This window comes from Pediculus humanus, genomic scaffold (assembly GCF_000006295.1).
Source record: "Pediculus humanus corporis 1103172108221 genomic scaffold, whole genome shotgun sequence".
NCBI classification, from domain to species: domain Eukaryota; kingdom Metazoa; phylum Arthropoda; class Insecta; order Psocodea; family Pediculidae; genus Pediculus; species Pediculus humanus.
In genome coordinates, this window is record NW_002987791.1 from 289,159 (window position 1) to 304,999 (window position 15,841).

The 15,841-nt window shown below is 25.4% G+C and overlaps 2 protein-coding genes across 2 annotated transcripts; both read right to left on the reverse strand.

The window, feature by feature from the left end:
• Positions 1 to 1,780: 1,780 nt before the first annotated feature.
• Phum_PHUM451780 (Alcohol dehydrogenase, putative) lies at positions 1,781 to 3,263 on the reverse strand (the record flags this gene model as incomplete). Its single annotated transcript, XM_002429760.1, has 5 exons — positions 1,781 to 1,805; positions 1,890 to 2,164; positions 2,239 to 2,546; positions 2,642 to 3,146; positions 3,246 to 3,263. The coding sequence occupies 5 exons, from the start codon at positions 3,261 to 3,263 to the stop codon at positions 1,781 to 1,783; spliced, it is 1,131 nt and encodes a 376-aa protein (XP_002429805.1).
• Positions 3,264 to 5,165: 1,902 nt separating this feature from the next.
• Phum_PHUM451790 (DrosGluCl, putative) lies at positions 5,166 to 12,907 on the reverse strand (the record flags this gene model as incomplete). The annotated part of the gene is made up of 7 exons (XM_002429761.1): positions 5,166 to 5,399; positions 5,475 to 5,905; positions 5,977 to 6,111; positions 6,314 to 6,396; positions 6,474 to 6,627; positions 6,696 to 6,765; positions 12,905 to 12,907. 7 exons carry the CDS (start codon positions 12,905 to 12,907, stop codon positions 5,166 to 5,168), a joined length of 1,110 nt encoding a protein of 369 aa, XP_002429806.1.
• Between the last annotated feature and the right edge of the window lie 2,934 nt (positions 12,908 to 15,841).

Genomic DNA, 15,841 nt, shown 5'->3' on the forward strand with positions numbered 1-15,841 from the left:
AACAAAAAATTTAAACACAAAACATTTTTCAAATCATTATTATTATTATTTTGTATCTATATTTAATATTACCTTTGGTGATAATGAACCTGATGCAGTTGGATCAGATGCTTTTTGTCCTACTTGAGCTGTTGTTGTTGTTGTTGGTCCTTTTCCAACAGAACCTGATGTTTGTGTCGGTGTAACTTGTGGCACAACATTTTTACCAGATGCTAATAATATCATACAATTAATTAAACAAATAAAAAAAGAAAAATTTTTTAAATCCATTTTCCCTTCTTCCTTCTCTCCTTTTATTCAATTTCAAACTTTTTCCCTTTGAACAAAGCAAAAGACTGAAAACCTTTGTCGTTATCCTTCTAAAACAAAAACAACAAAATTAGTATATAAATATTAATGATAACCTTTTGAACGTTGATTTAACTAATAAAAATTCTTTGAAATATTTTATTTAAAAATAAATAAATAAAATAAAAAAATTTAATAATTAAAACTTACTGGTTTTTCCCTTTTTACTTATACCAAATAAGTTAACTCGACAAAATATTTAATTAAAATAAAATAAATTTTATACAATACAAAATTATTTAAGCGTTACATTATTAACTCCCACTACGTTTTATTTTTATTATTTATTAGGAAAAAAAAAAAAAAAAAGGCAAAAGCAAAACCAGGCTACCTTGACCTGATGATGAACCAGCAATTTTCAGCATTCAGGCAATAGATTTAGTATCAAGTTTCATTTCATATTAATAAATCTTCAAACCCTATTAATAATAATAATAAATGTAAGCCTGAAGCTCACAACACTCGGTTAATGTACTTCATTTGTATATAAATTAATATTTTACCGTCCTTGTTGTTTATTATTATTATTATTAATATTATTAATATTTAAATAAATTTCAATATAATTATTTCCATAATGTTATTATTTAAATTTCTTTTTTTTTTTGTTTGTTTGCCTTTAAATAAAAAATTATGTCAATTATAATAATCAATTAATTACTAATAGAAAAGGTCAAATGTTTAAAAGACAGAAAAGAAAAACATTCAACGGTTTTTGTTCTAACAGAAAAAAAAAAAAAATTTAAATTTAATACAAAAAATAATTTAGCCTTGAAAGAGATTAGTTTCTTTGAAAATTTAATTAATCCGTGGAATGAAAAAATTTTTTTTTTTTTTTAATTATTATAATTCTTTGTTCGTTTTTGTTATAATAATAAAAATAAATAAATCACCTTGAATTAAAAAAAAAACAATAACGTATTTCAAACTTCCTAGAAATTTGTTTTTAATTATTTCCTCAATAAAAAATTTAAATTTAATCTACCGTCCATATAATTTATGTTAGATATTTATCAGTCAAGTGCAAATTATTTAAATAACTTAAAAAAAAAAAAACAAATTTATTTACTTATTTAAATCAAATCATGTATTTTTTTTTTTGTAAAGTAAACCATTTTCGAATCGAATCGTAAAATTTTCGGTTTAATTAACGTAAATATTTACATATAAAATTTTAAATATTTAATTTTTGCTGATTTTTCAAAAAAAATAATTATTTGTAAATAACATGACACGAAAATGTCGGAAACTATGTAAACAAATGATAAATATCAATTACATGTAACAAATTTTTAAATAAATAAATAAATAATTATAAATTTCCTATATTAATAATAATAATAATAATAAATAAACTAATTTTTTTTTCCTGCTAATTCGATATATAAAAAAATAAATGAATTTCTTGTTGTTTTTAACAAATCCGATTAGTTTAATACGTTACGACGGCTCTCAGGCTAGAAAAAAAAAACAAAAATAATAAATAAATAATAATAATAATAATAATAATAATAATAGAGTGAAAGGAAGTTTAAATTTACCATTTTCCAGAATGCATCAATTTGATGGCTTCGTTTAATTTTTTAAATGGCAATGTGACAGTTACAAAATCATCTAACATAAGTTTGTTTGACATGTATTCATCGACAAGTTTTGGAACACTGTCTCTACTTTTCCAACCTCCAAAAGCTGTACCTTTCCAAGTTCTACCTGTGACTAATTGAAATGGTCTGGTGCTTATTTCTTGTCCTGCACCAGCTACCCCTATGATTACTGATACTCCCCATCCTTTGTGACACGATTCCAATGCAGATCGCTAAAAAAATTATGAGTTAATAGTTATGAGTATATTTTTTTATAATGAGGATCATTTAAATTATATTTGAGTACCATTGTGTTAACATTTCCGACACATTCGAAAGTATAATCTAAACCTCCATCTGTCATTTCTATTAAAACTTCTTGAATGGGTTTATCAAATTGAGAAGGATTAAGGCACTCTGTGGCTCCAAATTTTTTGGCAATTTCAAATTTTGATGGATTCAAATCGATTCCAATGATTTTAGAAGCACCTGCTGCTTTGCATCCCATAATTGTTGCTAATCCTACTGCTCCTAATCCCCAAATTGCACAAGTACTTCCAGGTTCTACTTTGGCTGTGTTTAATGCTGCACCATAACCAGTTGGCACACCACAACCTAAAAATTACAAAAATATTTATTTTATCGATAAATATAATAACAAACAATAATTGTAACTGTAAATAAAAATATCTCATTTAAAAATTACTTACCGAGCAAACAAATTTTTTCAAATGGTGCACGAATGTCGACTTTGCAAACAGATATTTCTGCGACGACAGTAAATTCAGAAAATGTTGAACATCCCATAAAATGATGTAACATTTTTCCTTTGCATGAAAATCTTGATGTTCCATCAGGCATGACTCCTTGACCTTGGGTAGTTCTTATTTTGCTACATAAATTTGTTTTATTCGATAAGCAAAATTTACATTCCCTACATTGGGGAATATATAAAGGAATTACATGATCTCCAGGCTTGACAGAAACAACTCCTTCTCCAACACTTTCCACGACTCCGCTACCTTCGTGACCGAGTACACATGGAAATTTACCTTCGGGATCTTGTCCACTTAAAGTGTAGATATCAGTATGGCACAGTGCGGTAGCATGAATTTTTATCCTTACTTCTCCCGCTTTTGGTGGTGCCACATTTATCATTTCCATGGTTAATGGTTTGTTGCTCTCCCAAGCAACAGCTGCCAAACAATTTATAACCTGTTTCAAATAAAACAATACAACGTGTAAAAAAAAAAAAAATTAAATTGACTTTCATATAAACCAATGAAAATGATTTTTTATAAAAAATTTTTTAACCTGACCAGTTGTATCCATCTTTACAACAAAATTTATAAATAATTAAAAAAAAAAAACAATTAATTATTATTATTAATATTTCAACGACTAATCGAGATAATTAAAAAAAAAAAAAAATAGAGAAATTTACGAACGCGATAGTACGTTTAATACTATGACACATTTACCCCAAAGCCCTCTATTATCACGATTTTAAACGATATTTAAAAGGCGCCAAAAATATAATCTAGTGCCACGATTAAAAACATTCAAAACCTAATGACACAAGTTGTTTATATTATTATCATAACAAATAATAAATAATACTTCGTTTTTTTTCCGTTACGAAAACGTCATTTTTTTTTCAATACGATTAAAAACGACAACAAAATGGATTATAAAAACAAAATGAGAGAGAGAGAGAGAGAGAGAGAAAAAAAACAAAAATTATTAATTTATATTGAAAAAATTCTATACTATATATACTGATTGACTTACAACCCCATTTATCTCATTGAACAAGCTTTTCATAATCAATAATAATAACTAATAAAATTTTTCTAATAAGTTTTTTTTTTTGTAATTATACATATTTTTTTGTGTAATTAATTAAATAATTAATTTATTTATTTTTGTTAATTAGCCACAACAATTTTTTTATTTTGTTACGTCCAGCATAAAAACGTAAAAATATAAAATTTTTTTTTTTTAAATAAAAAACATAAAAATCAACTTTTTTCTCTTTAATACTTTAATAACACAAATAAAATTAAATAACGTCATTTTCTTACTAAATTTTTACAATAAATTATTATAGTAATAATAATAATAATAATAATGTTTTTAATAGTGTGTGTGCTAATAACACGATAACAAAAAAAAACAAACAAACAAACAATCATCACATTACAACCACCATGTATGTATGTATAAATAAATAAATAAATTTTTTAAATCGATATATATCAATCAATCAATCAATCAATCGATCACCAATCAATCAATCAAAATTTAAAACATTTTTTTTTCTTTATATTTATTAAAAATTTTTTTTTACTTCCGCCATCACGATGATTATTATTATTATTGTTATTATAAGGAAGCATTTTTATCAATTGATTTTTTAATTATAAAATTTTGTTCTTTATTATTATTATTATTATTTTTTTTTTATAAAAATAAATTCAACAACAACGTTATTATTATCATTATTATTATTATATGTTTTTTTGATGTAAAAAAAAAAATGTTTACTCATGATTTTAACTTGTACCCGATGTTATTATTATTATTAATTTATTTCATATTTAGGCAGTTTGTTATTTAATAATCAATATTATTATTATTTGTTTTATTTTGCACGGCTGATAATGGAAAATGACGGTGACGTCATATCAGCCATATTTGTTTTTGATAGAATTGTGTAAAATCGATATTAAAAAATATTTTTTATGTTATTTAAAAAAGGGTAATAACTAATAATAATAATAATAATAACAAAAAACGAAAAAAATAATTTTTTTTTTTTTTTTTTACAAACATTTATTTAATTTTTTTAGGTACGAGAACAAACATTTCCCCTCCCTCGCTCCTCCCTCTTTCCCTCCCCCGCCCCTCCCACTCGCACTCCTTTCCATCATAAAATTTTCTCTTTCCAATTTCTAATTTCCTTTTTTTTTTTTTTTTTTATTTAATATACTAACAAAACAATTTTTTTTTTGTAATTTTTTTTATTTTTATTTGTTACTAATAACGCGATAAATTTAAAAAAAAAAATTGATGACGTATGATGACGTACGATGACGTAAGACGTTTAACAAAAAAAAACGTGTCGGGGATATATAAACGACATAGCGCACACGAAACTTAAATACTATATCATCGATTGATTTACCAACGACGGCAATTATAAGCAAATAAATAATAATAAAAACAATCGAATTAATTATCTTCCGTATCTTCTCTGAACAAATATGTCGACCAATAGACTACGTTAAAAAGAGCAAAAACGAGTGGGAATGTTATGCGTGAAATGACGTCGATACGTTTCGATCTTGTTGGAAATTTCGATATCCACGTTCTACAGCAATCGTCTCTTTTGGGTTGCATGTGGATTTCACATTGACGTGCTTTTTCAATTGCGAGAGCGTCACCGCGATGACCGACGAGTGGTTTCTGGAAAAAGAAAAACAAAGAAAATTTTCGTTATTTTTGTGGGGAAATTTTTTAATAAATTTATTCGGGACTCACCATGGCAAAAGTTGTCGCACCATCTTCTAATAAATCAGCTGCGGCTTCGAGTGATGCCGCGTGTTCCAATTCGCATTGCCTCCTTTGTTTTTTCATATTTTCACGGTGCATGTCCGATCTCGATGCATAATTAACGAGAGCAAATTCTAACAAAGCTCCAAATACGAACGTCAAACAAACTCCGGTCCACACGTCGATGGCTTTTGTGTAGGATACCGGTGGCAATGATGCATTTATACCAGAGGTTTGCGTCGCCATTGTGAGTAATGTTGTCACTCCGAGTGAAACTCTCGCAGGTACCGCACTCTGATCTAGCCAAAATGATACCCAGGAAACGATAACCAACATGCAGCAAGGTATGTATATTTGAATGAGATAGTATGAGAATTCTCTTTTGAATAGCAAATCTACTTTTAAACAACTATATTCCCCTGTAAATCAACAGCAATTTTAATTACTTCACCTCCGTTAATAATTCAATCATTATTATTATCATCATTACCTGTGTTTGTTTTACTATTGCAATAATCCGTGAAAAATTTTTCGAGAGTGAATCGAGGTAAATGTAAATTTTTAACAACTTGAACGGGATCGCCAACTTTCCAAAGAAAAACTAAATCGGCTGTCGTCCAACCGTCTGAAAATAAATTTTTTCATTACATAAATTCCGAAGGGGAGGGGGTGGAAAAGTCGTTTAGTAATCGGTTTAACCCCGGTTTCGAACCGCAATTGGTTGTAATTCCACCGCCATCCCTACGACCATCAAATTCCCAAACCGACCAAAAGCTTTAAATTATTTTTTTATTTTTTTCCTTTTATAATTAATTAATCACACTTACAACTGGCCATTCGAAGTGAGCAAACTTGTCTGTCTAATGGATATAACTTGAGATTCATTGGACAAGAAAGAGTTAATGAAATCCTAGAAAGAAAATGTAATTTAGCTATATATATTATCATCATTATGTCGTAGCATAGAGTAAATAAACAAACAATTACCTAATACTATAGAGCACTGAACCGTGCGGAAATATACGGATGTAAACGTTTGGCATTATGATGTTATGAAAGTGCCCTTCTTTTTCATTTGAAAAAAATAAATCAGGCATCCAAACTCTGTTAGCATCGGTTAATGTAAGGTACTTTATACGACCTGAAAATTTTTACAATTACGTCATTTATGTAATACCATTTAAAAAAAAAAAAGAAATATTTACTTACCTTCAAAGTCATTGAATTTCAGTCTTTCATCAAGCCATTGTTCTCGAAATGTCAGCTGAACGCTGTATTCCTGTAATAATAATTAAAAATTATTTATATTATTATTATTATTACTGAATCCGTCGAATTAATTGTTTTATTACTAAAAATCATTTTTTTTTTAATTAAAAACTTATTTTGTTTTTATTACGATTAAACGAAACTTACCGCATATAGTAAACACCTACAACAACATAAATATCGATATTAGTTGTACAAAAAAAAAAAAAAAAAACAACAACAACAAACAGATAAAAACCGCGAAAAATTCAAACGTTTTTTAACAATTGTGCGACTTTTTAATATTTTTGCGACAATTTCATTTTTTCTTCAACGGTAATTAACGTTTTATTTGTCACATCGGTTTTATCCGTTTGGTTTTTTTTTTTTTTTTTTTTTTTTTTTTTTTGAAATATATAAATTCTAAAACAATCAAATAAAACAATAACAAATATGATTATACCAAATGGAAAAAAACAAACACAAACAAAAAAAATTATTTGAATTCCGTTTGTTTTACTTACCACTTAACAACAACAACAACAACAACAACAACATAAAAAAATAAGCATTTTAAAACAAACAATTATAAATTCATGCATCGAACAAGGTTTAAAGATGTGGCAAAAAGCACATAAAATTTTACATATTTTAAATTACAAATTCACACACGCACACACGCACCCCCACACGCGAAAAAAAAAAAAAACAATTTCAGGTTTGTATAGTTCGTCATAATTAACTATTATTCGTGTTTGTTTGTGTTTTCGTTCGCCGCAATTTATCCTCCTCCTCCTAGTTTTAACATATTACGTCATAGTGTGTAAAATTTACATTTCGTCGACAAATTTCCCTTCCCGAAATTTATTTTCCCCGCACAAAAAAAAATTTCCCTCATAAGTTTTGATTTAACTCTTGGTAACATCATTTAATTTGTTTTTTTTTTTTTTTTTTTTTTTTTAATACGATTCAATATATAAAATTCAAAATGTCGCTCGTATTTAATTAATTAATTAATTAATAATAATAATAATAATAATAATATAATATTATGAGCATTAATATCGTTTTAACAAATACGCATAAAATACAACAAATTAATCTAATAAAATCATTATTAAAAAAAAAAAAAATAAATAAAAATAATAATTTTTGCTACCAATTATTATTATTTAAAGAACTATTAATAAATAAATAAATAAATACAAATGATATTTAAAAAGAAAAAAGCCTGAAAAATAAATAAATAAATAAATAATTTTTTATCCATATGTAAAATATATCGTTGTAAAATATTTTACAATGCGTACCCAACACAATCGATGGCAACGAAACGTTTAAAATAATAATAATAATGATACGTAAATAAAATAAATTAAATTAAATTAATAAAACCCTATTTAAATTACATATAAAATAATTAATAATAATAATAATAATAAAAATGTTTGATTTTATGGCGGTATCGAAAGAGACGCGTTGATTGTATAAAATCTCACCTTTTCTATCCGTTAAAAGTTTTCTGAAATGAGTTTTTAAAATTATTACAAATTAAAATCAATGACTTTTTTTTTATCATCATCATCATCATCATCAATATATAATAAAGCTACAACGATATTATGCACATAATTAACAAAAAGCAAATAATATGTGTAAGTGTGTTAAATTTCTGCGTGAAAATTAATTATTATTATTATTATTATTCATCAATTTTCATAATATATATGTGTGTAAGGCCAAGATGCATAAATTTTATTAATATATTATTTTTTCTTCTCTCTCTTTCTTTTTCTCCTTACTTTACAAATAAGACAATAGAGTGAGAAAGGTGACAGTCAAAACATGACGAATTTTAATATTATTATTTAAATAAATAAATAAAAACGATTTCGGATTATACGAATATTACGTTTTAATTTAAATATGGCGGCGGTTGGTCACTTATTGTATATATTTTTTTTTTTTTAAATTATCAAATCATATTAAAATTTAAATAAATTGATCTGATAATTATAAAAAAAAAAAAGTCGGCAACTTTTAGAGACAAGCATACACATAACACTTATGTACATAAAATAATGTGTATATACACACACGCGCGCACGCACACACACACACACACGCGTATATACGATACGTACGAAGTGTTAAACCGTCATTATTATCATTATCATTATTAATTAAATTGTAATTATTACGTTACCGATACGTAATTTTAATAATAATTTTAAAAAAAAATAAACGAACGATTTCTAATGGTGACGACACGCACACACACGCACACACAGTCATGCACAAATAAATACTTGTAAATGTTGCCAACTTAACAAACGTGACCGACCCGTGACAATCGAAAAATATCGATTTTTTTTTTTAAAAATAATATTCGTATAATTGTTTTGTGGAGAGACGTTGATATTACGACGTGTAATTATTATTATTATTTACGTGAAAAATATAATTTGCTTTATAAAAAGTGAAAAAAAAGTGCCTCGTTTAAAATTAAAATAATATTAAAATGAATGTAAAATCCTAAAACTATTGAGATAATAATAATAAATAAAAGCTTTTTTTTTTTATTAATCAACGACCGGTATTTTAAAATAACGGAAATAATTTTAAATTTATGTAAAAAAAAAATAATAATAAAATGATACGTAATTTATGTACAGATACTTATTCCTTATTAGTATATATATATATACAACACGGGGTCATTTCTACTTGAAAATTTATTTATTAAACTAAAAATTAATAATAATAATTATTAAAATTATAAAAAATCATCTTGTACACTCCGAATATAAAATCGAACTGATCGAATGGATTCAAATAATGAAAAAAGTTAAAAACGTACTGTGATTGGTCGAAAATAAATGACGTAATACGAAAAAACGCAATGTGATTGGTGGAAAATAAATGACGTAATACGAAAAAAATCAAAATGGCGCAGACGGTAGATTAATGATAAAATGTCAACAAATCGAATAAAGGTTTGTTTTAACGTTAATAAACTTAAAGTTTTTTTTGTAAATTAACAAAAAAAAATCAATCGATGGCACACAAATAAATAGGAAATTTGAAATTTTCCCTTATTTTTCCACCATTTGTCAAAAATGTCTGACGAAAAAAAATGATTAGTAAACACGAGTGAAATTTCAAGATTTATAAAATCAAAAATGATAACGGATAAAAAGGAGGAGGAGGGGAGGGGGGAAACTAGTCGGAATGAATTTCCTTTCGAAAATAAAATTTCAAAGATTCAAAAATTTTCAAATCGAATAAGAAAAAACCTCAAAATCATGCCCGAAGCGTGTAGCAGAAGAAAAAAAAAATTCTTTTTATCTTTTTTTTTATTTTATTTTTATTATATTGAGTGAATTGGAAAAGTTCGAGAATAAAAACAAAAAAAAAAAAAAAAAACGAGTTCGCGAACTCATTCAGAAGACTCATTATCGTTTTTTTCGTACGCAAAAAAAAAAATTTCATCGTCGAATCCCCCTCCCCCACCCACGAATATCCCCGCCCTTCCCCCCATTTGTTATCACGCGCATATTTTTCGTAAAAAATTTAAATTCTGCTACGTTTTCGAAAAAAAAATTAAAAGTAAAATCATCATTATTATTTAATCTTTTTCTTCTTATCATTACCCCCTCCTCCTCCTTCTCCTCCTCCATTATTATTTTCAAGTAAAAATGACCACTTCGTAAAAAAAAAAAAAAAAATGATATTAAAAAAAAAAGAAAAACATCTTTTCCTACAGATAAGTGAAATCATATATAAAAAAAAAAACAACATTGTCGGTGAACGCGTCACGATTTGATGACGTCACCAAACTCACCATTTGATAATCGTCTATTTTGCTGATGGATCGAATGAGAAGATTGACCCTTACAAGCGTATATGTGTCCGCTAAGGTTAAAAACGAGAGAAACAATAAAAAAAAAAAAATTAATTTTTTTTTGCAATTAATTATTAGTAAAAACCTATTTTTTTTAGTTTCGATCGTTAAAAATTAAAAAAAAATAATAATAATAATTAAAAAAAAAAAAATTAATGACGTCAAGCTTGCAGTAAAAAATTAATCAAACGAATTGAAATTTTTTTTTTTTTACAAATGAAAATTAATTAATAACCTATTATTATTATTTCGACTGCTTTGTTTGGTTGTTGATATGACGTCATAAATAAATAAGTTTCTTAAACCTAATAATAGAGGGGGGGGGGGGTGCAAAAACGAAACGAATTTATATATATATATATATATATATATATATATATGAAAACAAAATGGCGGTTAATAATTTACTGCAAGCATTCAAAAATGTTTGTTTGTTTTATTGTTTTAAATTATTAACAAATGAAATAAATAAATAAGTCTTATTAACTAATTAATAAATGATTTGAAATGAATCATTAGATTGTATAACTAATTTTCTTATTAATTTAAAAAATTTATATAAAACTATTTTTATTGTTATGTAAATGATTCCGCCCCCCCCCCCTATTGCAAAAAATCCACGAATCCGTTTAAAATTCTGTCGGTATTAACTGTTACGTAAATCGATATATCGATCGATACCATTTCGATAAATTTTGTCACGTGGGTAGATAGGCACACGTTATCGTATATATATATATGTTTGTAAATGTAAAAAAGAAATTTTTTTCTTTTCTAAATTATTTCAAATATGGCGTCGTCCCCCTGTTAAACAAAGTCATGCTAATAAATAATAATAACAAGTCAAGCTCCTCATGCTGGATGAACAAAAATTTTTATAAATAAATAAATAAATGTTTTTTAAACAATAACTACACAGAACTAGTTTTTATAACAAAATATTTAATTTTTAATCGGCGACGAGATGAAAAAAAAAAAAAAAAAAAAAGATTTTGGACGTTAAAAAAAAATTTTTTTTTAAGGTACGGAAATAAAAGGAAATACTCGAATCGTCAGGAAATTTCCAATAAAATTTTCTTTTTTTATCAAAAAAAAAAAAAAACTTTTTAAATTTAGAGAGAAAATAAAACATTTACCTTACACTATTTGTTGTCATCGTCGTCAGCACTTGTGCGTTAAATCGAAAAATCGTTGATGACGTAATAAAAATGGCGGAACAAAAAAAACCGTTAAAAAGAAACTCTACATTTTTTTTTACGTGTTATCGGAATATAAACGTGCAATACATTTTAAAAAGACTTTATAAATAAATAAAATAAACATAATGCAAACTTTCTTTTAATAATAAAAAAAAAAACTAATTTAATTAAAAAAGAAAATAAACAAAGAAAAAAAAAACTAAACGACGAATTTTTAAATGACGAAATTTTAACGGGAAAAAAAACGTAGAATTTACCCACCATCCCTCCCCTCCCCGAAACCCCCCGGAAAAATAATTTATTTTAAAAATTGAAAAAATCGAACGATTATTGGAATTATTCTCGTCGTTCGTTATCCCTTAACAAAATTTTTACAACGTAAAACACTTAACATGTCTCTTAGATAATGTTAAGGATGGATATAACACACTTGCCACTATAAAATTTTATTATTTTCGTCTCGTCAAATAAAAAAAAAAAAAAAAATGTCAACACATTTGTTCGAACGATTTAAAACCCCCTTCAGATGATTAATAAAAAAAAAAAAAAAGTAATAATAATAATAATAACACGTTCGTATCTAGTGTAAATCGAATCACGTATTCAACAAGAAGACATTTTTTTTTTAAACACAAAATCCAACACATAAAAAAAAAATGTACGAAAAGGAAGGAAAAGAAAAATTTAAAAAAAGGGGGGTTTGCTTAAGCATAAAGGTAAATAATAATAATAATAATAAATGCATTAATACGTTTAAATCTAAAGCTTTACACAGCTTTCAACTACTTGATAGTAAACGAGATATCGAATTGAAATAATCGATTTAAAATAACCAATCAAAGACGTTTATTTATTAAAAATTTTTACGAGTTATTTTTTCTTCGCAAAAATTTTTTAAACGTCTCTAATTCGTTTTGTTTTATCCTTCACGCGCCATTTTTTTTTTTTTGTTTGTTTGTAAACAATCCGTATATTTTATTATTATTATTTATTTATTCGTTATAAATAAATGGTAATTGTTTTGTGAAAAAATTTTCTTACTAAATTTCCAATGACCTGTGACTTACCATGGTAACGTCATCAATTTTTGAGATACTGCGTACAAAAATGTTGACGTGTACAATTGTTGGTCCATCTGAGTGGTATCATAAAAAGAAAAGGTTCATTGTTAGATCAATGCTGAGTGAGGACATATTGTTTTAATTAATTTTTTTTTGGTTTATTTAATCCGATTTATTTGAAAAAAGGCTCGAACACGCACACACACACACTTTAAAAACATTATTTAATTTTTTTTCTTATTAGACACGTTACGACGTAATACGTCGTAATTTATCATTGGCGTCATGTATCAAAATTTTTATCTTATTTATTCCCACGGGAATACGACAAAAACAAAAAAATAATTCCAGGAATAATTTTTTAAAATTTAAAATTTTTTTTTTTAAACCCCGTCGATTAAATAAAAGTTTTAAAAAAATCGGTTTTTAATAATTAATAAAAAAAAATTATAATTTTAACGAGAGTGACGTAATTTTAACGGCCATTTTGTTTTCATCTAAACCTTTAAGATTTTTTTTTTAACAACGCGTCACCACACGTATGACGTCACGTATAAGTTTTATTACTATTAATAAAAAATAAAGACAACGTGGTAAAAATTATTATTATTATTATTATTATTATTATTATTATTATTATTATTATTATTATTATTATTATTATTACTTTCCTTCTTTCCTTCCTTCCTTCGTTAAAAAAATTAATTTTTTTTTTTTTTTTAAATTATTAACCGTAAAAATTTATGACCGTATAAAAAAAAAAAAAATTATGACGTAAACCAATATGGCGTAGTTTCGTTTAGGAAAAAAAAGACGTTTTAAAATTTTAATACCCGAGAATCAAACGATGCGGTTATTATTATTATTATCGTTATTGTTATCACTTACGCGATTACTATTATTATTATTATTACGTAATTATAAGAATTTGATAAAATATTTCTTCTTTTCCAAATCGTTATTAGTTTTTTTTCTATTATGGATAAATTTTGAAAGACTCGTGTTAAAAGTAAAAACGGTGAGCAACGGGCTTTTCTTGGAAAAAAAATATTTGTTTACCCTTTGAACTAGAAAATCGGTTTTATAAAACACTTTTAAATAAACGTGTGTATAAAAAAAATATTCAAACGCACAACAAAAACGATTTCCTTTTTTTTTTTTTTTTTTAACATTTGAACACTTTAAAGTTAACGGTTTTCAAATATGTCGACGCCAACGATTAACGCATTTTAAATTTTCATCACTTTTCTTTTCTCGGTTTTCGATCATGTAAAAACTTTCAAATGAAATAGAAAAAACATGAAAGGATAATTTAATATTTGAAAAAAAGTAACCGTCAGGTTAAACGTCAAAAAAATTTTTACAATTACTTTAAAAAAAAAAGAAAAAGAAACACGCACGATAAATTATGCATTCCACGAACTGACATTTTTATTCGTCGACTGAAAAAAATCGGTAATGCCAACTCTTGAAAAATAAAAATATATATATTACCACCCTAATTTTGTGCATCATGTGAACGTATCGCGTGACGAATAATTCCCGCGTTTTTTTAAATTTTTATTCGTTCGTTCATTGTTTCCCGTAAATCGAACAAAAAAAATTTTTTTTTCTTTCGCGGATTAAAAACCGGAACCGGAAATAAATTTTAAAAAACTTCGTGAAAATATTGTAAAAAAAAAAAAAACCAAAAATCAACCAATCAAAAAAAATAATAATAATGCTATTAAATTCAACGTGGAAACGAAAAAAAAAAAAAAAATTGTAAAAATTGCATTAGTGAAGTACGATGCATATTACGTCATAGCAATAATAATAATAATAATAATAATACTTAAAATCATTTTTTCTTTCCGTCTAGATCTATTTCGTGTATCTAGATTTTTTTTTTATTTTGTATAATTTTCTTTTTTATATAAATAACAATCTATTTAATAATAAATAATAATAATAATAGTAATAATAGTAATAATAATAATAAAAATAATAATCAAATGAAAACAAAGCGCATGCTATTTTATTAATGAGCAAACACTAAAATATCATTTTATTATTACTATAAATTCATCCATTTTTTTTTTTTTTTTTTTTTTTTTTTAAAGAAAAATAATAAAACGGAAACGGAAATGGAGAGAAAAGTAAATCAACTTTAAATAAAAAAAAAAATTTGAATTCTTTTTTTTTGTTCTCGTTTATAAAAATATTTGCACTTTTTTGTTTTCAAAACCAAAAAAAAATATTATTTAAAGAAATTAAAAAAAGAGAACGGAAAAAACAATTGTTTGGCTTTTGTCATGTCAAAAAAAATTTTTTTTTTATTAAATAACGACAAAAAAAAAAAATGATGATGGATGACCGAATTCGAAATGTTTCCGGATAAGTTTTCCCGAAAAAATTTATTATTATTATTATTATTATCATCATCATTGACGAGAGAGAGAAAAAAAAAATAATAAGCTGCGTTTTTAATTCGAAATCTTTTCACATTTCGAAAGATTAATTTAATTGCTCAAACAAAAGACAAAAGACAAAAAAAAATTAATTTTAATTCACGATCGTTAAAAACAATAAACAATAAACGGCGTAATTGTTGTCATTGAAATGTTGCAGGGAAAAAAAATCCCTGCAATTAAAAAAAATTGCATTCGACTCGTAATTTAAAACAAAGGAACGATCGAACATGTAAACAAGTACCGGGGATTTTCTTTTTTAAAAAAAGGGGGGGGGCTCGAACGGAAAAATCGAATTTGGAAAAAGGGGAAAGAGAAAAAATAAAAAATTTTATTTCGAACATTTCGTGTCCTGTTTAGTAATTAAAGTGCAAAAATTTTTTTTTTTTTTTTAATAATAATCCGCCATATTCCTAATAAATAATTTATCGCAATTCTAAACTTATTCATTTCCTTTGAATCGTAAAAAAACAAAGGTTCTGTCAAAGGAAAC